The sequence below is a fragment of the Podarcis liolepis genome (genome assembly GCF_965112155.1).
Source record: "Podarcis liolepis genome assembly, chromosome: 8".
NCBI classification, from domain to species: domain Eukaryota; kingdom Metazoa; phylum Chordata; class Lepidosauria; order Squamata; family Lacertidae; genus Podarcis; species Podarcis liolepis.
In genome coordinates, this window is record NC_139560.1 from 59534198 (window position 1) to 59556613 (window position 22416).

The 22416-nt window shown below is 42.3% G+C and overlaps 1 protein-coding gene across 2 annotated transcripts; it reads right to left on the reverse strand.

The window, feature by feature from the left end:
• Window positions 1–4329: 4329 nt before the first annotated feature.
• On the reverse strand, window positions 4330–9587 carry ID4 (inhibitor of DNA binding 4). 2 transcript variants are annotated; one of them, XM_083518364.1, is made up of 3 exons: window positions 8687–9587; window positions 6999–7057; window positions 4330–4749 (listed from the first exon to the last, which is right to left on the reverse strand). In XM_083518364.1, exons 1-2 carry the CDS (start codon window positions 9107–9109, stop codon window positions 7013–7015), a joined length of 468 nt encoding a protein of 155 aa, XP_083374490.1. In that variant the 5' UTR covers window positions 9110–9587; the 3' UTR covers window positions 4330–4749; window positions 6999–7012. The 2 variants fall into 2 exon arrangements, with proteins under 2 accessions (XP_083374490.1, XP_083374489.1); XM_083518363.1 differs by lacking the exon at window positions 4330–4749 and adding an exon at window positions 4988–5860 and having other exon boundaries at window positions 8687–9585.
• Between the last annotated feature and the right edge of the window lie 12829 nt (window positions 9588–22416).

Genomic DNA, 22416 nt, shown 5'->3' on the forward strand with positions numbered 1-22416 from the left:
GAAGGCAGCCCTGTTTAGGGAAGTTTTTAATGTTTTATGTTTTATTGTGCTTTTAATTCCATTGGGAGCCGCCCAGAACAGCTGGGGAAACCCAACCAGATGGACAGGGTATGTATGTATGTATGTATGTATGTATGTATGTATGTATAAATAAATAAATAAATAAATAAAATATCAGGGAGATTAATGTTGAAAGACTCTTATCCTTATAACTTCTTAACTTGTTACTACTAGGGTTTGTTTGGCGCAAATTTGTACACAGGTTCCTTTGAACCATACACTGTTCAAAATCAGGAATCATGTTCCTCTAGCCAAGGCTCATAATCTTCTGGTCTCATGCAAGTATACAATTCATGCAATCTACTTAGATATCTGGAAAAAGCCATTCTTCATTGAATGGATTTCACCCAAATTATGTATTTTAGAAGATATTGATGACATCAAGAGCAATGCTGAGGTCATTTACACATTGAACTCATTGGGACTGATTTCTGAGTAGACCTATGGGATTCTGCTGTTACTAAATCCTAACAGTGGGTCTTACTTCTGAGCAAACATGTCTAGGATTGCACTGAAGCTGTTTCTAGTGTGTATTATGTTGGTTGGTTGAAATGTTTCTTTTGTGGATTAGAGATGCCCTCTTTCTTGGAGGCAGGTGTAGCACAAGCTCTGTGGCTAAAGCTCTAGAATGCTCCATGAGGGATAAAAAGAAGTCACAAAAAAGCGAACATATCAGGACTTCATGTTGTTTCATTGCATTTTAGAGTATATCTCCAGGTACACATTTTGTATTTGGAAACATGTTCCATTTTTGAGAAACGAATTTTATTGTACTATTAATTAAATTTTACAAATTGCACATAACTGTAATAAAAGCTTGAGAACCAGAGGAGTGATTTAGAATTAATTTAAATATTGGGACGTACAGTGCAGCTTGTGACATGGCATTGCAACTAAAACCAGTGTGTAAATTCTTTTGCTGGTACAAATACACTTAAAACATCAGAAGCATAAAAATGCTATATTTGCAGAGTATTTTTCTTCTTTTCAGAAATACTATATATGTTAATTAATGGAGCATTGGTGTACAGTAACCCCTGTGGTAACCAGGGGGTATATCCAGTTTATTCTCTGTTACTCTGTGCTTACCTGCAAAACATCTCATACCTGAATAACTTCTGACAAGGAAAGCGTTAGTAGCAGTTCCTACATTTTGACACCAATTTCGTTGCCTTTATCATCATGTAGAGACTGCAAAACCCACAACCTTGCTGTTACTTTTCATTACACACAGTCAGTATTAGTCCATTAATCATTGGCATTCGGTGAACAAAACATCAGCTAAAAATACAAAGAGACAGATCTGCTCTCCTTGTCTATGGTTCCGCAGGAATTTTTCCCCCGAGAAATAAAAAGTATACGGTAATGGGGTTCTGCTTTAGCAACCCTCTGCAAACTGCCACCTAGTTATTAAGCCAAGGCTGCAATCTTATGCGCACCTTGCAGGGGGCTTCACTGAACTTGGTGGTTTTTACTTTGTTTACAGATGCGTAGCTTTTTTCTTTCACATCTCGCATGCTTTCTTCCCACTGTGGAATCCAGAGACATCTTTGTCAACTCATATATCACAAAGATAAAAAGCATCAACGTATTGTAGGTGTGGTGCAGGTATTGATCCAATGACCTGCCCAAAGTGAGACTCACATAAACAGCATTGGGCTAACATCTGCACCGAGATGCTCCATGGCTGCACAGATGCTGTACAGATATTTAGGAATCAATGCGGACAGAGCAATAAACAGGGATTATCCACACTCTTTCCCAGCCTCCTCCAGTCAGCAATCCTACTATCAGGTGGCAGCCATGACAGGGCAGGGTGCAGTACTGTGTTTATCTTATTGCACTTATTTGCTTGGCTTCTCCTACATTAGGCAATAGCAACCACTCTCCTTGGCATCCTGTAGGAGCGGAGAACACGCAGGAGACAAGTTGGTAAGAGATGTTGCACAATACTCCCCCTATTGGGGGAAACTGCACTAGTACAGACGTTTCTTGCCCTGCTGTTAAGTTTGCCTAAAAGTATATCAAATATGCAAGCTTCCCCATCCCAAGTACCTCCCTCCGCCTAAAAATCCTATGTACATTTGGAGCTAAGCAGTTTGCTTCTGAATAGCAATTTCTGGGAATCGCAAAAGTGGACTGTGCTCTTACACTAAGGTCCCACGTTTTCCATAAGCATCTGGTTGGCTACTGGGAGAAAATGAGCCTTTGGCCTCATCCGGAAAGGCTCTCGTTGTGTAAGTTGCATTTACAGCTGCAGAACTTACTTCCACATACCTAGACAGCGGTGTCTGTGAAGAGGAAAAGCACTTAAGCGTTATAAAAACGTCACAGCAGCTCAACCTAGTTTCTCCAGTCGTGAGTGTTGGTGCCGTCATTAAACTGGTAAGAGAAGCCTGGAAATGAAGCCGTAGATTGCAACCACTGTATGTAACAGATCTTTCCTATTTTGCCTTACATGGTGATGTCTTTTGTCAATCATTATTATGAACTTTGGATACTAAACGGCCTGTCAGTGATGTTTAATATTTCCAGCAATGATCAGGTTATTTAGTTTTGTATAAGTAGACAATGAGCATCCAGTCAATTATTTGGAAGAGTTTACTGAATAATTGGGTTATTCTGTGGAACAGCAAAAGTAGCTTGTAAGAAACTGGAACGGCGCTTTGAAACTATTCCGGTGAATCCTATTGTCAGTCCTATTCTCATTTCAAGGTTGGCTCATTTCTGCAAGTTCCAGCCGCCTGCGCAGGTTTAACTGCTTGTTGACAGTGCAACTGAAACTCCGGATTTAACTGGCCAGCTAGCACTGCTTTTACAGCGTAAACCAAACATTTATTCCACTTACAAGGATGTACTTGCTTCTCAATGTCACTATGCAAGGAATAACCATCGAACTGAGCAGTCAGCAGCACAGACGACAGCGATGGACCACTTTGGGAGGAGCCTTTTATCATTATTATTCAAGCTAATGAGGATGAAAATAGTTTTGAGGTTTGGCTGGAGCAAGGTCGCGTTGAAAAGACACATTTGGATTGGCTTTTGCATCTCTCACACCCGCTATGCGAATTGATTGAGAGGATCTAAGTGGCATGGATGTGCTTTATTTTGCTCACTGCACTGCATTAACATCCACCCTGGAAATGTTCTCAAAGGTGTTCTTAGTGTCACTTGTGAAAAAGGCTCAAGTGACTTCTGAGATGAAGCAGGTATTGCAGCATGTAAATGAAATGCAAGGGCAACTGCAAGCCCATCCAAACCTCCAAACTGCCTTTTTCTCTTGCCCTTAGAATGAGACACAGTAATAGCTGCAAACAGCAACTCAAGCACGTCTTTGATTATTTCCCTCTCTTGTTCTGCACAAAAATAGTACCTTTTCCATGTACACATGTGGATGTAAGTGTTCTTTAACCTTAACTAAACTGAAGCCTGAGAACAATTTTGGTAATCCCCAGCAGAGAGCTGACCTACCTGCTTGATATATTTTCCTTCTGAGATGTCACAATGCAACAGCGAATTATCAATCCTTCTAAGTAGCCTTTTAATATGCTCCATAAAGAAATCCTCATTCGTTTGAATTTCTTCATTTCTATGAACAGTTGCTTTATAAAACAGCTGCTATTGTTGTTCATTAAAACTCCTTTCAAACAAATTCACGCTGGGGCAACAAAAAACTCAGGTGTCTAGGCTGTTACATGAATGTAAAGACCATTCATTTAATGGATTTACAGTATTTACAGTAAGAAAAATATATAGTGTTAGGTGCAGCATATCTGCAACTGTAAGCTAGTGTTTTGGCTAAGTTCATTGCAAATACTAGGCATTTTGATTAAGAAAACAGTGACCTTTTACCACATTTGTCAGTAGATAAATTATTTTAGTATGCACATAAGTATTTTACAGAATAAAAAAGATCCTCAGGCCAAAGTACTTTGACACTTTTAAAAATCTGAAACAAATCCGCCCACTTTTTTAAAAAAAATAAATCAAGCAGACCATGCTACACACAGTTGGCTAACTATTTACAAAGCACCCAATTAAATCCTACTTAATTCACCCACTCTGTGAAAATCCTACCTCACTGGTGTGTGGAATACTGATGATCCCACAAAATGTGTACCTTTCTCAGAGGCTGGACAGAAGGTGGAACATGGGCTATACAAACTGTTGCTATAAGATTAACCATTAAGCACCACGTTTTAAGGAAAGTGGAGCAGATAATAAGCAGTTCTGCAAGTACTGAAGAAAGAAACCAAGCACAGCACAAGGGCACGTCAATCTAGTTTAATGTTTACATGTAGAAGTTACACATAACAAGAGACTAAACAGGATTTTCAGATGTAACAGAGCTGTAATGAAATGAATGCTGCTGTATATTAGAAAAATAATCTTGATACAGTCATCTGATTTTTATTTTTTGGTCTAAGTTCTTTGAAATTGATTTACACCAGTAATCAGATTGAAATGTTCCCTCTTGTCACACCCCTACCCCCCCCCCCCAAGTTTCAGTATCAATAGTCTTTGGACGAAAGAAACAGCAACTGTACATTTGTTGATAGTTTGCCCTTTGGTTATAAGCAGAAAATATTTTTCACTGTTTTTCCAAAGCAATATGCCACAGGGCTGAAATTCTGGGGCAGCATCCCTCTTGGTGTTAAAAAAGTGTTCCGTGTTTTGTGATTCCTATTTCTGTTTAGGCAACAAAAGAATTTTATAAATGCTCATTATTATTCCTCAGCACTGTACCCATATTGAAAAAAGTAGTCACCTCAGTTCGTAACAAACAAAACCCTTACATCTCAACGCTGTTTCGCATACACTGTAATATAAACCACCACCCCCTGTGCCTAACAGACAAAAATGTAGCTTCAAAACCGTATGATACAAACATCTTTTTAAATTCAAATTAAAGAAAAACACATCTGTATGGACTCAACAAGTTTATTTGTGGTTAGACATCTCATGCATTCATGCAGGACCAACTCTACCTACAGCTGTGGTTTCTGAATCTAAAGGGGGTGGGGGGGAGGAAAGGAAGAGACCCCCCCCGACATCCAACATATTTTCATCATCAGCAGTTCTGCACTTAAGCCAGAAACAGTTTTCCTAAAGAAATCTTCCCACAGATTTAAAAAAAAACATACACAGCTTTATAATATTTACAAAAAAATATTTAATTAAAAATATTTTATAATTACAGTAGGTCTATTAAAGCATATACTTTTCTCACACTTATAGAACCTCTCTCTATATACATAGTATGAAATGTCACTCTTTTTTTTTTTTAAATCTATACAATATGTAACACTCCTGCAGGGAGAAGAAAGTCCCTGAGGAAACAATAAAATCATCTATTTTAAACAATAGATGTCAAAACAAAAGTTATCTACAACGCCTCTGGTAGATTAGTAAAGCTTCAGTTTTCAGCTGCTCAGCGCATTAAAGTTATACTTCTAAACTCTGATTTGCCCTTGGTCTTCTATCAACAGAAGGGCCACACTTACGTATGCTGAAGATTTAAACCCCCTCCCTCCCAGACAAGTGTACAATTCACATCTGATCTAAAACAAAAGAGTTAAGAGACATGTGTGTAAAATGCTATGAACGTGCAAAGTTGTGAATTTTTTTTTCTCTCTTTCTCTTTTTTCTAAAGGAAGTATGGAAAGAATTCTGGAGTAGTTGATTTATTATTATTTTTCCTTCTGCCCAGTGGCTGACATTTCTTTCTTTCTTTTTTCCCCTCCCTCTCTAATGTGTCTTTCTTTCTGCGTCTCTGGCTCAGGATCTGCCTGCTGCACACCTGTGGAAGAGGAATGAATAGAGTGGGGGTGTGAACCATTCTGCTCCAGACTGACTGGCGCCACCAACAAAACAGAAGACATGCTTGATCAACAACCCAAAACAAACCAGGTCAAACAACAACCGCAGCTCCCAGGCTAGGCCAAGCAGGGGAACACACAGCTGCAGGTCCAAGCTAGAAGCTCTCCGGAGGAGAGAGGAAGAGAAAAAGAAAGAAGGAGTTTCCCTCCTCCTCCTCGTCCTTCCTCCCATCTCTTGTTGCTGCAGATCGGGCAGAGGGGCAAGAAAACACTGCGCCCCGTCCTAGGCATGTTTACTTGGCAGCAAGTCGCATGGAGTTAAATGGGACTTGCTTCCCAGCAAGTGGGTGTGCAGATCACAGCCTGACTGTCAAAGAATTCCTTTAAGACAACCAACATTTCCATGAATGTATTATTCATTGCTTTTATGGGAAGGGACAGAACTCCTAAGGAACATGCCAAGGAGACGGCCTGATCTGTGAACCAGTTAAAAGCCTGAAGATGTAGACAAAATGCAACACTCCTCTTCCTTAAAGGAATATGAGAAAGTGCATTGTTTCCCCCAGCTGTTTTATCTAATTTACACTGTCTGGAATTTATTGAAAAGGTTGATTTTACTTAACCTGCCACAATCCTATATATATAGTAAATAAATAAGTGTATACATATTGACCTGCCCCTGTAAGGTAAATGTGTAGAATTAAACAGAAAATAAGTGTACGTTTGAACCTGAGTCACAAAATCATTAAGCCAGAACAACTGAACAATTGAATTGACTGGATTACATTGGTTTAAATCTTAAATCTGCCTGAATTAGCTGGCGAATTGCAGCCTAGCATACGAAGTGTAAATACGTCTAACAGGTACTCATGTCCTACGGTTCCAATTGTACTCAGTTTCCATCCAGTAAGTGTGCCTGAGACTGGAGTGCCTAATTGTTGAGCAAGAATTGCAACCTGATCCTAACTATATTTACTTTGAAGGCCTAGGGAATTCAACGAGACTTGGTTCCAGGTAAGTGTACCTAGAATTGCAGCCTTAGATGGAAACCAACATGCATGGCAAAGGACCCTGACCCCAGCTCTGATGACACACCAAATCTTAAAAGAGGATACTCACCTTGCAAGTGCAGTTCAGCGGCACAGAATACTGTCCCCTGGCTTATTAACAGCCCCAGCCTGCACAGTAACGAGAGAACAGGAGTGCGGCGTTAGAGTTAGCACAAACAACAAGCTTAGCAATCGGCAACCTTCCTTGCGTGGCTCTCTAGAAGACGGAGAAGCCCCACAATAAAGGGAAGCAGGACAACCTCACAAAGGGGCAGAGGAAACTGCAAGCTCTCTATGGATCCCTTCCTGGTCTAGCAACTAGTGACAGGTTGCATGCTGCCAAACTGACAGCCTCTTGCTTTGCAGACCCACAGGAACCCCAGTTGCAGCTGAGGGTCATGTGCTTCCCCTGTGCAAGCAAGGAAGGGCATCATTCATTGCAAAACCCAGAGATTCGACAAGAGGTGTAAGTTTGTTAACTGAACAACTGGAGCACGATTCTTTCTTTGAGTAGATCTTCACTGCAGGGGATGGTAGATCATAGGGAAAGATGATGGTAGTCTAGTCTCACATAATATTAATTGAAACAATTAATATTCCTACCCATCTGGAGTGCTTTGTATTTTTAATGGTCTAGTCCTAAGTGCACTGACCCCAAGCCACCTCTAGTCATAAACACCACAACTAGTGGGTGCAGTAGGTATCTCAGCTCTCTTCCAAAGCTGTGTCCAGCCCGTTCTGTGAGACCCAGCTCAGCACTGTGAGGCAGATGTGTGCCGATATGCATCTGTATCCACACTGGCTCCATAAGAAGACCTCCCATGTGAGATGGGGAAATAAAGCCCATTCCAAGAAATGGAAGTAGGTTGCATATGAGGCATATACAAGTGGCACGTTAAGTGAATTATGTGCCTGGAAACATGCAAAGGCTAGATCCACTTTGCTGCACACCAGCTGTAACAGAAAGGCTATGTAGTGCATATGTATAGCTACCAAATAACAATACAGTCTGTATGTGTACACATAGGAATACATGTGCAAATTGCATCTTGCACTCTGTTAAGTGTGCAGTTATGTGTCTATATTGGCACTCGCACCAAGACACAGGCAACCCAATTTCACGTGCAATTTGCAACCCACAAGCCAATTAACCCATATTGTCGGGATTTGACGAGCTTCCCTCCTGCAGAGGTCGGCACCCGATCCGATGCTAGTATTCTGCAAGAATGCAGGCTGCCACCGTATGCTAGATGCTGTACAAAATACAGGAAGAACAATTGTCCCTGTCCGGCAGGCGCACACTCTACCTAAATCAGATAAGGAGGGAAAGGGGAAGCTTTGAGGATGGGGGTCGCTCCAAAGATCCCCACGCCCCGACTTCATTGTCTGGTGGATCGCAGTGTCGGGACCCGATCTTGCACCCAATCGCTTAACGGGGCCCCGAAACGGACCCTTCACATGAAAGCACTCCCGAGCTTTCGAGGGTCGGTGGATCGCGACCTCGGGGCTCTACGGGGGGGGGGAGAAAGAGGGGCAGGTTCTCGCTCCATAATAAGCAGGAGGGCCACGGCCACCCGTTTATCCATCCATCCATCCCGCTCTGGGGGCGCACGCGTCCCGCCTCCGAGCGCCCCGGCGGAGTTGAGCGGCGCGTGTGCGCTCCTGCCGCTGCCCAACCCGGCGCGCCTCTCCCTCCCCGGCCCGTCGGAGCTGCGAGCAGCGCCCGGCTTCTCTGCCCGCCGCCGCCGCGGCTCTTACCGGGTCGCTGTTGAGCGGCGTGAGCGGGGTCCTGGGAGGCCCTGCCGGGTAGCTGGCCGGGTGCAGCGGGGGAGGCGGCAGCGGCGGCTGCTGCTGCTGTTGCCGGAGCAGCGCCGGGTGCGTCTCGAGGGCCAGCTGCAGGTCGAGGATGTAGTCGATGACATGCTGCAAGATCTCCACTTTGCTGACCCGCTTGTTGGGCGGGATGGTGGGCACCAGCTTCCGGAGGCGGCTGTAACAGTCATTCATATCGCACTGGAGGCACAGCGCCGCCGGCTCCTCGCCCGGAGACGGGCTCCCCTTGTAGCAGCCGTGCTCGGCCAGGCAACGCAGCGCCAGGTCGCCGCCGCCTCCACCTCCTCCGCAACAGCAGCCCGCCAGCGCCTTCCTGCTGGGGTGTCGCACGGGACTCACCGCTTTCATGGTGCAAAAGAAACGCAGGCGGGCGGGCAGAGCCTTCGGGCGCCCCGGCCAAGCAGCTCCCACCCGCAGTGAAAGCAAGACAAGAGGCGATGCAGCCAGCGGTGGGCAAATCAAAACAACGGAGAGTCCGGGTTTTGCAAACGGGGTGCGCGACGAGGGGGAGGGAGAAAAACAGGAAGCAGCGGGAGAAAACCGTGTAAAAATGAAAAATAAAAATGGATAAATTCCAGCCGCCACCTACCCAAGCAATATAAATCTATATCTATACTGTATACCTAGCGGGCTGCTTACTTCCCCTCCTTCCCTTCTGCCGCCACTCCAGTCCCAACCCGGCTCTGCTCAGCCCAGTTTGCAACGCCGCCGTATATATATCTAGCGCGGGCTAGAGGCTGGGCGGGGCGCGCGCTGCCCGGGCCCAAGGAAAAGGAGAGAAAAGAGCGAGCGAGAGAAAAGAGCGAGGGGGTGGGAGAGACACACAAGAGTAAGGGAGGGGCGATGTGTATGTAAAAAAGAGAAAGAAGTGAGGCACGAGTATTGAGCGCCGCGCTTTAGCCAATCGGCAGCGGCAGTTTTCTCTACGGAACGCCGCGCCAGCCAATGGCGAGCGGCTCCATTCTGTCAAACGCTGTGTAGGGTCTCGGCGAAAAGGGAGGCTGTTGAACCCGAGGGAGGAGAGATTGAGAGAGAGAGAGAGAGAGAGAGAAGGAGGGAGGGAGGGGGAAAGAAGTTCCTTCCGAAGAACTGCGGGAATGCGAATGGAATTCGCTCTCGCTCCTCGCCTGCCGGGATCTCGCTTTCCCCAGCGGCTCGCGGAGCCCTCGCCACAGCCTTGCATAGTGACAGGCGCTGCTCTGCTCGTGATCTCGCCCCGAGGCCGAGAAGAAGCAATGGCCGATTGTTATCTCTCCCCCCCCCCCGTCTCCGCGCAACATTTATTCTTCAGGCTGCTTAATTATCACTTCACCAGCAAGTCCCTGAAGAAGACAGCAGCTTCCAGTTCCATTCAGGGCATTTTCCTATCTCTAGGATTCTTTCACCCACCCCACCCCCACCCGTCATATTTCTTGACACCCAGGGTATTTAGCAGATAATAATCAGATCCAAACTTGAATGCGGAGAAGTGTGTGGAGGAGGGGGGCTGGAGGGGGGCTTCTCTTAAGAAAAGCAATTGCCTTGCAACATTAAATTAGAGCACATAACTATTAAAAATTCATGGCGATAGGGTATTTAAAATTCCTCCATGCCATATAATATTAATCCATTTAATGTAAAATTCATACCTGTAACTTAATTTGCCTCATTAGTGCCCCAGATCACGTATTAGTTCAATGTACCATGTTTTAAATATGATGCTGGAAATGCCCGGATTTCTGTACTTTGAGACAGCACATTAAAATTAACACGCACATACCTCGCTTGGAGTGGACTGCAGCCTTTTAATTCCATAATGCCTTGCACCAACCTTCTATGAAGCCTTCTTAAACTATTCCAAATTAAAACCATTAAACCGCTGAATAATGAGCTAAAATGTTATCTCTCAGGAAAAAAGCACTGCCCTATATTTCTGAACCACCATGCAATGATTTTGTACTCATGAAATCATACAGTTCTATAGGATTAGTGTACCGCATGAATAAATGTACTGGATCTACTTCCACTGATTCTGATGTCCAATAAGCCACTCTGCAGCCAGTGGGTTCAAAGATGCACAGTCCTTGTTCACAGGCTGTTTGTGAAGCAAATGCAGTGAGAATAATTTTATTTTAAACTGATTGTATATGTCCATTTTATTATACTTCTTGATTCTGGAACAGCCAGAATGCTAGAATACGAATTGGGACACACAATTCTAAAGTCCTGAGTGTGCAGAGACCATGGAACACACAATCACATGCAAACAAGCACATTTCTATACAACACAAAAAAGTATCTTTTACTTCTCTTACAGACATTTAAAAATATATTTGACAGCAGTTATTCCTTAAGCAAGTTTTTAAAATGTTTAGAGGAACATTTGTTATTTTTACACACACCAAAAAGCCCCAGTCGCATCTGCATGTGGAATGTAAGTGAAAAATAGTCAGAAACCAGTTAAACCGCAATACTTTCAGAATTTTAGTCACTGGGGTTATAGTTACAATCACTTACTCAAAGAGTTTGTCCATTAAACGCAGTGGAACTGCCTTCAAAGTCAACATACATTGGCTAAGGCTGCCTGCTTGTACTCCAAGGAAAAACGTTTAGGATCTGGGTGCTGATCAGTTTACCATTCTGATCCAAAATGCACATGTCCATCTAAAACTCTGTTTGGAAATAAGTCTCAACTTCAGAAGAACATGCCTAAAGAAAATAGAATTGGAGCTGAGCAAATCACCATGTGAGAGGTGGATAATAAAGTATAGTTTTTAATCACTGACACCTCGCTGGAAGCATCATTTATTTCTAAAAATTTGTCACTACTAGAACTAGGTAAGATTCTCATGAATTTTCTTGCAGTTATAATTTTTCTCTTGCACAAAATCCTGATGTGAAGGCTGTTTCCCCCTCCCACCAAACTTAACAGGATCTCTAGATTTAGTAGGTGCAGTGAAATCTCACTGTTCCATCTTAATTAAAATCTGTGTGAAACTAGATACACTACTGTAGTTAATTGTTTTGGTTGTACAGATTTGGTTCTTAGAGCTAATCTGATTTCACTTTAGGAAACTGGTGGGAAATCCCAGTATGGATCCCATTCTTCTGGCGCCAATCTGGTCTGAACAGATGGGCAGATAAACCATTCCTGAACCATTCTTCAGTCTTCATCAGCAAGCTTGCAGGTGAAAGGAGTCTGAGCTTATGTGAACTGACTGACTCTTCTAAATTATATAGTGCCCCCACAGTCAGATAGTCTAGAATTCTGTGTTCAAAATACATCATGCAGGTTAGAATAATTTGTATGCATATGCTTAAGTTGAATGGTTTGTTTTGAGTGCACTGGCTTCCGAGATTTCCTGTGTTATTGGCTTTCCCCCTCCTTTGCTAATGAATAAAGTGATACATGAAATACTGAGCAAGTGAGAGTCTAAGAAACAGTGGCTGGAAAACACAGACCTGTGTGGAGTGTCGAAGTCAGTTTTCCAGATAGCATCAAGTGTTCCTGGCATTGGGCAATTGGGACAGATTAGGGATTCTGCTGGTTTACCGCCAGCTTGCTGCCCAACAGTCTGCTTGCCTCAGCTGACAGAGCTGGTCACACAGGTGGTTTTGAAGACTCCCAGACTGCTGGTTCGGAGGCAATTCAACATCCATGATGAGGCAACTGGCTCTGGGTCGGCTCAGGACTTCATGGCTGCCATGACGACCATGAGGCTGTCTCAACATGTCACCAGCCCAATGCATATGGCAGACCTCACACAGGGCCTGGTTTTCTCAACTGGGCAGGAAGAGAGTGATCTGAAACCCTGTCACTATCACTTCCTGCTGAGATTTAGGCTTTCAGCACCTTTTCCTCTCTGCAGAGGAAGGGGACTGAGGAGGATGATCCGCATTTTAAATGTGAACGGAGTTAAATGTCTTGGCAAAAAGATAAACACAATAGGTAAGCATTATTATTATTATTATTATTATTATTATTATTATTATTATTATTATTATTATTATTATTATTTACATCTGTATCTCCCCTTTCCTCCATCATGTAACTCAAGGCAACATACATGAGGATCCTTGGCAATCTCTTCTCATCCAGAAACCAACAAGACCCAGACCGGCTTAGGTTCTGCCTCATATGCCTTCAGACCTGGTAATTCTGTTTCCAGAATCTGGGTTTTTTGGGTGAGTTTCAGGCTTGCTGGGCTATTAAAATGAAAAATGAACATATCGAGATACCAAATTTTGCACCCGCAGTGGTTGCATTGTGTGTGTATGTATAACTGGTTCAGGTAAACCATAGCAGGCATAGATAAACCTCAGTATTATCAGCAGGCTCAGGGAATCACCAAAGGTTTGCAGCAGCACAAAAAAAAAAAAAAACAGCCCAAAGAGGACTGAGTAGCCACGGAATGGTAACTATTGGGGTGTGGGGCAGAATGGTAACTATTGGGGTGTGGGAGGTGGAACGGAACGGAATCTCTTCGAGGAGAGCATCACTGGCTGACAAAAACTGAACAGAAGAACTTCACACTGCAACATTTTGTTCCAGGGCTGGCTTGTATCCTTGAATAAAATGCTCCAGCCAGTTGCAGACTTTGGGCTCTCAAAATTTCAACGGCGCACCGTGTGACACTAAAATCCGCCCCCACCTCTCACGCACTGTTTTACAGTATTGGTGTAGCACCTCCTGCAGCACAGCTCCTACACCGGCTGTGCTGTTCTAAAACTGCCTCTGCTCCAGTGGCAACAGACTATATCTTGTCGATGCTCATATCACTATCCCCTGATTTTTCAAATCTGTCTGATATAGCATAGCATTATCATTTTATTATATAAAGTGCAATCTATGCATCTTTTGTCATCTTCATCTTTTCTGAGCTCATAGTTTCCTCCCCCCTTCTCCCTTTAAGCAGTTTCACTCTCAAATAAATATAGTGTACAAACAGCACAGAAGACGAATGAGTTGTTAATGAGTAGGCATGATTGCAAGAAATCTTCAGTGTGAATCTTAAATGCCCACAAAAAATTTTGTGTGACCATGAGCAGGATCCTGTTTTCCAACCCTGACATTCTGGGGGTATGTGAGGTTAAAATGCTCTATTCTGAATTTCTTGGAGGAAGGGTGGGAAACAAATGCAGCAAATAATATTTATGTTTCTGGTTCTAGCAATATACAAATAAGTATCAAGCCATCTGTGCAGACAGTACTAACTTCCATTTACCATATGCATTTTGCAGCAACAGTTCCGCTAGAAGAGTTCATAATCAGAATCTATTATTTTTTATTTTTTTTTATTTTGAAGGGAGGTTGAGAAGAAGAATGTTACACAATCATTGTGAACAGGCACCTCTCTTTAATTAGTGAAATCCAACTGATAAGGTTTCTCCTGGACGTATGACAAGCTGAATTGTGCCATCTATGAATCTGTGGTGTAGGATTCACTCTAGACCAGTGGTTCCCAATAGGACCCCCTATTTTTCAAAAGCCAAGCCACGGACCCCCTACTTTTGAAAATTTTGATAACTCTATGGTTGTTACCTCTGCAAAGCAATGTTTCGAACATAATGTGGGGTAGCCCCTAATAAGCAAAGGATTTTAAGTACAGTGGATGCTCAGGTTGCGAATTTGATCCGTGCGGGATGCACATTTGCAACCTGCAGCGTTCGCAACCTGCAGCGGTGCGTCTGTGCACGCGCAGGTTGCGATTTGGCGCTTCTGCGCATGTGCAACCGCCGAAACCCAAAAAATGCAACCTGAAGTGTCTGTATCCCAAGGTATGACTGTATACTAAAAACAGACCATAACATTTGTGATATTTCCATGCATAAATGACAAAAATTTAGTTGTGGGGAGGCAAGGGGTGAGGCAGTGAACACCTAGGGGTCCCAAATTAGGGACCTCTAATTAGGAAGCACTGCTCTAGACAATTCTTTCATTGACACTGTAACTAGATCATGTCTCCTTGGGACCTCATATCCTGTCAAGGAACAGCTACAGTTTTATACAAGAGAAGAGCACCTGAGACATTTCCAGTGACATGACTGCTGGGTTCACAGGTGCACTCAACAGAATACTTCAAGTGAGTTCCAGCACCTCTTTTTCTAGAAAAACAGCACTGTCTATATCTTACATATATAATGAGTGTTATCTAATCCTTTAAAAAATGTATTTAACCCAAGGGCCCCTCTCAACACGTCGCATTCGTAAGTTTTCAAAATGCTCCGTGATGAAGTATTTCCTTTTTATTTTTCCTAATTAAACTTGATGTTCACCACCGGTCCTTGTATTTTGAGAGCCTTCTCCTCGATTTTGAAAGAGTGGAACTAATTTTTATTTAATTATTTCCCCCTTTTAAGTAATGAGTTTATAAATGCCCTGACCATTTAAACATCTCCTATCTCTCATCATTTTAATTGCCCTTTTTTGTATTTTAATCCACTGATGGCGCATAAAAAAAAAGTTCCATATTTGGAGAACCACTGTGATATAGATAACATGTGAGACTATTGCTCATGTTCTTACACAGCTACAAAACCCACATTGAGAATAAAGTTGTTGGGACAATTATATGGGGGAGAAACTTGTGTTACATCTCTGAATGTTTAAGGAAATAGTATTATACTGTAGTGCTGTAAAGCAGCTTTCTGCAAACTGGTGTCTTGGACTATAACTCTCATCAATCCTGACTATAGCCATGTTGGCTGAAACTGATGGGATTTGTAGTCCGAAAAATCAGGCTGGGTAAGGTTGGTATAAGAGGTAGATTGGGAAGGATTGCGTGCCTATTCCCCCCCACCCCACCCCTGCTCCTGTAACACAATCTGTGTATCTAAATTTAGATACGTTATGCTGTAATGCCATTCAAACACACTTTCTTTTAAATTCATTTTATATTAATTCTTGATATTTCACATTGTCTTTTAAACTATGGCAGTATGCTAAGTGACCTTTGTGCTGTGTCTCTAAGATATCTTTCTGAGTAACTACTGGCAATTTAGTTCATTGAATATATTTTGCTTTTCTGCAACTACCCAGTATGGAAATATTTCTCTGCAGCACTTCAGTGTTTTTTAACTACCTTGAAATGGGAAATCAGCATACATGGTCATACTATTAATCTTTATATCCATTTCCTTTCCTTTATGCTTAAGAGCTAAGCCATATATTAGAAGAATCCTGTGATATAGCTCTCCTGGGAATGACAGCTCTTGAGAATGCAAATGTGAGATAGGGACATAGGAAGCTGCCTTAAACTGAGTCTATCCTGGCTGGAAGCGGCTCTCCATGGTTTCAGACAGTTGCTTTCCCCACCCTTGCTTGTGTGGGGAATTAAATATATGAATCCCTGTGGACCCACATGTGTGGATGAACAACAAAAGAAAATGGCTGGGTACCCGGATTCAAAACGTGGGGCTTCCCACACTCTCCTGCAGGGAGAGAGTCCCAGTAGCAGAGATTAAACTCACAAAAGTTAAGCATCAGTATAGCGTTAGGAATTTGTTGTTGTTGTTGTTTAGTTGTGTCCGACTCTTCCTGAGCCCATGGACCAGAGCACGCCAGGCACTCCTGTCTTCCACTGCCTCCTGCAGTTTGGTCAAACTCATGCTGGTAGCTTTGAGAACACTGTCCAATCATCTCATCCTCTGTCGTCCCCCTCTCCTTGTGCCCTCCATCTTTCCCAACATCAGGGTCTTTTCCAGGGAGTCTTCTCTTCTCATGAGGTGGCCAAAGTATTGGAGCCTCAGCTTCACGATCTGTCCTTCCAGCGAGCACTCAGGACTGATTTCCTTATGAATGGACAGGTTTGATCTTCTTGCAGCCCATGGGACTCTCAAGAGTCTCCTCCAGCACCATAATTCAAAAGCATCAATTCTTCGGCGATCAGCCTTCTTTATGGTCCAGCTCTTACTTCCATACATCACTACTGGGAAAACCATAGCTTTCACTATATGGACCTTTGTTGGCAAGGTGATGTCTCTGCTTTTAAAGATGCTGTCTAGGTTTGTCATTGCTTTTCTCCCAAGAAGCAGGCGTCTTTTAATTTCATGACTGCTGTCATCATCTGCAGTGATCACGGAGTCCAAGAAAGTAAAATCTCTCACTGCCTCCATTTTTTCAGAGATGGAGGTGAGAACTAACTCAGTCTACCTAGCAATACAACTCTATGGTCTCTAACACCTTCATTCGTGAACTAGCAGTTGTGCATAGTTATGTTTGACTGAAATCTCCCACAGCTTGGAGATGCCTCAGGTGTTCTGCTATCAGGTTTTTGCCCTTCCCATCATTATCTGAAGGGCTGGTCCTATCATTAGACAGAGCAAGACTGCTGTTTCAGGTGACTGATTTTGTGTGTTATAGAAGGGTAGCAATTTGTTAGTTTTTCATTTATTATTGAATCTTTAACCCAAAGGGAAGAGCTTGTGAGGATTTTATCTCTTAGGTATTTATATAAATTGGTCCCGCTTTGGTTTTACGCACCTTGGTTTTGAGGGAAAGGATGCCATTTGCTGTTTTGCCTTAAGCAGCAAAGTTTATTTGACCAGCCGTGCTCCTGCACATTAAAAAAACCCTCATTCCCATGGACTTGACAAGGATTTTAGCATCAAGACATACTATTTTTCTCCTTTTACCTAAGGAACTTTTGATGTGATGGGGCATTCAGTCATGTAATAGCCCCATCATTCTTAATTGGTACAGTCTTAGGATTCTTTCAAAAGAATAGCTCAACCCTCCAAGTTAAATAGCATCTGTCTGATTCCTTGCATATATTTTTTTAGACACCCTCCTCTGTATATTTCTTTTAACTTGAATGGTCAAATTTGGTTCTGTCTCCTGCATTTGTGCTTGTTTCCTATCTATAAGAGGATTTACATGGCTGCTAAGTTTCCTTAATATATGGGCTTTCCTTATTATAATAATTATTAATATTTAATTGTTATTATAATTTTTATTACTTGTACTCCATCTATCTGACTGGGTTGCCTCAGCCATTCTGGGAGGCTTCCAAAATAAAGACAACAACAACAAAACATTGAACAGCTTCCCTATACAGGGCTGCCTTCAGATGTCTTCTACAGGTTATATAGTTACAGTGGTACCTCGGGTTACATACACTTCAGGTTACATATGCTTCAGGTTACAGACTCTGCTAACCCAGAAATATTACCTCGGGTTAAGAACTTTGCTTCAGGATGAGAACAGAAATCGTGCTCCGGCAGTGTGGCGGCAGCAGGAGGCCCCATTAGCTAAAGTGGTGCTTCGGGTTAAGAACAGTTTCAGGTCAAGAACGGACCTCCGGAACGAATTAAGTACTTAACCTGAGGTACCACTGTACTTCTCTCCTTGGCTCAGAGGGTCGCACAACTCCATACCCTCCAACAATTCTTCAATGAAAATAGGGACGTCCTAAAGAAAAGTGGGAACGGCTTCTGTAAATCCAGGACTGTCCCTGGAAAATAGGGACGCTCTGAAATTCCCGCTTTGTCCTGGATTGGATCTTAGGCAAGTCGATTGAAAATTTGTGTTCCTGTTAAAAAAAACCCTCAAGAACCTTTGGGCTTTCCTGGTTTTTACTTTTTGAAATATGGCAACCCTACACTTGGAGGGTCTGGAAGCCCATGAGATATGTCTACCTGGCAGGAACGATGCTGCCAGTATAACATAGGAACAGGCCCTATGTCAACCTGCATCTTTTAGGGATCATGACCTAGGTGTCTTCTTTCACAAGGATGGCCATCCAGCTGCATTGGCAGTGCTTCCTTTCATGTTTAATGTTTTACAAAGAGAAGTCATCTCCCCTTTCATCCTTATAATCTACAGTTTCACCCGTCTCCCAGCGTGGTAACGAATATGGTCCCTAAGATTCCCAACCCCCACCCCACCTTGCACTGACAGAAAAGACATTTGCTTCAGCTAAAGCCTCAGGTTGCTACAACATCAGCACCAACTGAAACTTAACCTGACGCTATAGAAACACAGCACACAATGGGTAAGCTCTCGAGACATCATTTATTTCCAATTGTTATTGATGGCCTTTCATACTTTGCTCGTGGGTCTACTTTACCTTGTCACTTATGAGCTACGAGGTTATCAATAACTCATGGAAATAAATGTCTTATTGATAGCCCACTGTATATCCAATGCTTTGTCTCTCTTTCTCACACTCATGCACACATATATAAAAATATACCCGGTCATATATAATGCAAACCAGAGAGAGAATGAAGAAAAGTGTTTGATGTTACAAATCCTCTTATCTTTGAATATTGAGGCTTTAAAGACTCTGGGGTTTTTCCCCCTTCTTCTCTCCCTTTCCTCCTTCTAAAGGCATTTCACAAAGATCTGTCCCTAATTTATTTATTAAGGTAAGCCAGCAGAACAAGGTAAAATTACCAGACCGGCCTATCGGTGCCTTTATATACACACAAGTGCATTCATAATTAATGGAACGGTCTATAGTGTTGTGTCTGGAATAAACTTAAGGTCAGATCTCTGGGAGAGCAAATCATGCTATTACGCCTGATGAGAAATGAATACACGCAGGAACTCAAAAGTGCTGGGCTGAAAGGGGAATGGCACTGAATGTACAAGAGGCATTTGGAACAATTCATTCCTAAGCGAAAGTGCTTTTCCCTTAGTTTTCCTTCATTGCCTTGATCTGACTAAAAACTGTTGTCGGGGCAGGTTAATGATTGACCTTTGCGAAAACCACATACCAATCTTTGTTCCCTAGCAGTCAGGAGCTTGCTGGGACTAGAAATCTTTGATGGAGGGAATAGGATTAAACCATTGTAAGAAGTCCACTGCAGGTGATGATCAATGGAGAGGGAGAGAAAGAGAGGGAAGGTTCTCAGGGCATTTCTACTCTGCAACAACAGAGTGTCATCATATTAGATCTCTGCCAGGTACATTAAAGCTATACGTGGGAGAGATGTAAGTGCTGCTAATTTTTCTTAATTCAGGTTATGGAGAAACGGTGTTAAAATGTCACAAAACTTTTTTTTAATTTTTTTTAAAGAGAAGCAAAAGGAGGACTCTGTGAATTCGCAAATCATCATAAACTTCAGTTTGACCCTGCTTGAGAAATTAATCTGCATGCTAAAGCCTACATAAATTGCTTACTTGTTGTGCTTTAATGCTGAAAAAACATGAACAGAAATTGAACGGTGCAGGGAGCTGCTTCAAGATCTTATTCAGTACAGTCTTCAGTAAACAAGAATCTGGAGGAGCAGCACAGTCTGGTGTTTACAATTCTTACAGCAGCACTTAATATTGGGAATGTCCCAATAAATACATTACATGATACATCAAGCCACAATTTAAAGGCATTTAACATGTCCTCTTACCTACAGAACAAAGGACACAGTGATAAATAATTTGGAGGATCATCTTAAGCATATTGCAAGACTCAAGGAACAAGGAACATTTACAACAAAGCTGTCAGCATCAACCCCCCCCCCTTCCGTTACCCTTTATTGCAGACAGCTTGGGTAAAAATTTGAGTAAAGAACTAACTGATTGATTGATTTACTAACAGGCTCTATTAATGTTTTCAGCCCCAGAAGTGATATTCCCTATTTTAATGCACTTAATTTAAATAGTACCTTGATGTTGGCAATTATATTTAGAATCTATTTAAAACAATACATAGACACACATATAGGATTTATATTTCTCTTCCTTCATGATCCTATGATAGGTTGGAATCAGAATCTTTAAATACCTAATCCATGCTTAATGTTTAAAGAAAAGGAAATCTAAAAAATAAAATTAATTACCCTGCTTTTCCCTCTTCTCTCTTTTTACAGCAGTTTGATTCTTAACCACTATTATCACCCCAATCGTTTGGGAGCTAAGTTTTGAATAGAAAGTTTTAACTCTCGAAAGTGTCAATATTCAGTGAAAAAGTATTAATGCCTGTGCCCCCCCCCTTGAAATTAAGTTTCAAGTTTCCAAAAAATTGCAAAGGAATATATTTAATACACCCCCTCCTTTGGGCTTAATAATCCCCCACCTAAGAAATCTTGAGCTACAGTCAAACAGTTAAATTGCTTAAAAGCCTTCCCAGATGATGATGATGATGATGATGATAGAAAGAAAAAAGTGCAATCCGGCCAAATTAAGCACTTTTAAGTCCCATTGACTGCAGTGGAAGAATTAAACTCGTGCTTAAATTTCTCCCGTCAATGGAATAAAGTGCCTAAATTGGTTGGATTAAGTCCAATGTAATTAAGTTTGAGTACTTTAATAACTGTAAACAATGGTACTGCTAGTCCCAATCCATACACTATATTCTGTTCATTTAATGCACGGAATAAGTTTACTACGGAAGGCAGGTCGCTGCTTGAAAATAATTGGAGATGCGTGTTTGGAGAAGATGTGTGTGTTCAGCCTGCTTACAGCATTGCTGCAGAGGAAAGCAATAGCCACAGTGACTACTACCACCTTTTCCATTGTTTAGAGAGCTTTATGGACCTTTCTTTGCTTGAGTGGTACAGCATCTAAAGAAGTATAAATAATAAATAGTAAATCAACCTAAATTTTAAATTATTCACAAAATACCACAGGCACCATGGCTACCTCTTTCCTCCGCAGCAATGCTGTAGAAACTGCACACACACACCTCCCAGCCACGCATCTCGTTATTTTTACAGCATGACCTCCCTTCCTAACAGCAAGCTTAGTGTGTACGCTGGTCAACAGCAGCAAAGCTGTGGCATGGGGACTGTTTCATGCACATAGTATACAGTGTCAACCGCTGCATTGGCTGGGGAAATAGTGGGAGGAATAATGTTATGAAAGGTACAAAATGCTGCTGCTGGAATAAAGTGTTGGAATGTACTAATGATCTGGGTCTAGTACATGTAACTTGTAGCAAGTGAGGTGTTCCATGGTTGCTGCAGGCCAGCAAAACTGTACCCATTATAATTCTTACGGGTAAAATATAAACTGGCATCCTTTCATTCCTTTATTTACACAGACTGGTAATTTTATTAACTACTGAGCGATGTTTGTTTTGTACGAGCAAAAGCATACAAGAATATGATCAATGTGCAAAGATGGTGGGATTTCTTAACCTAAAGGTGCGTTCCTGTCAGTGGTCCAGGATCACAGAGGGATGAGGAACTGCACAGTCGCTGTCTCCAGCATCCTAGAGTCAGCATGAAAGGGAAGCTTTTCAACCACCACATGCTCCAAAACTAAGCATTCAGGAACACTGGAAGTACAAGGTGCTTTAGTGTCAAGAGAATGTTGTGCAGGTTCTTTGATGTACAATGGGACTTCATCGAAAATGCTGGAGCACTCCAATTCATCTGCCCATGTATGTGCACAGATAATAGTAGAGCTAGCTGAAAAGCAACACATGAAGATCTGCATTAATAATTGCAATGCATTCCTAATTATTATATAATTGTAAGATTATTGTATGATCTTAGTCTGTGGCTGTGACTGTCGCAAAGGGACCCTGCACTTTTTGCCACCACACTTCTGGTTCCTATATTATTTTAAGGAAAGAGAGAAGCAGTACAATGCATGTGTTAAAGAAGAGGCTTTGCAGCAGGGTCAAACAACCTGCTTCAGGGGTGTGTGGGTGAATGTGGCAGCAAGACTTCTCAAAGTGCTGGCCCTAGAGCAGGAAGTTTGTTTCAGGCAGCAAAATATCTTGGTCTGG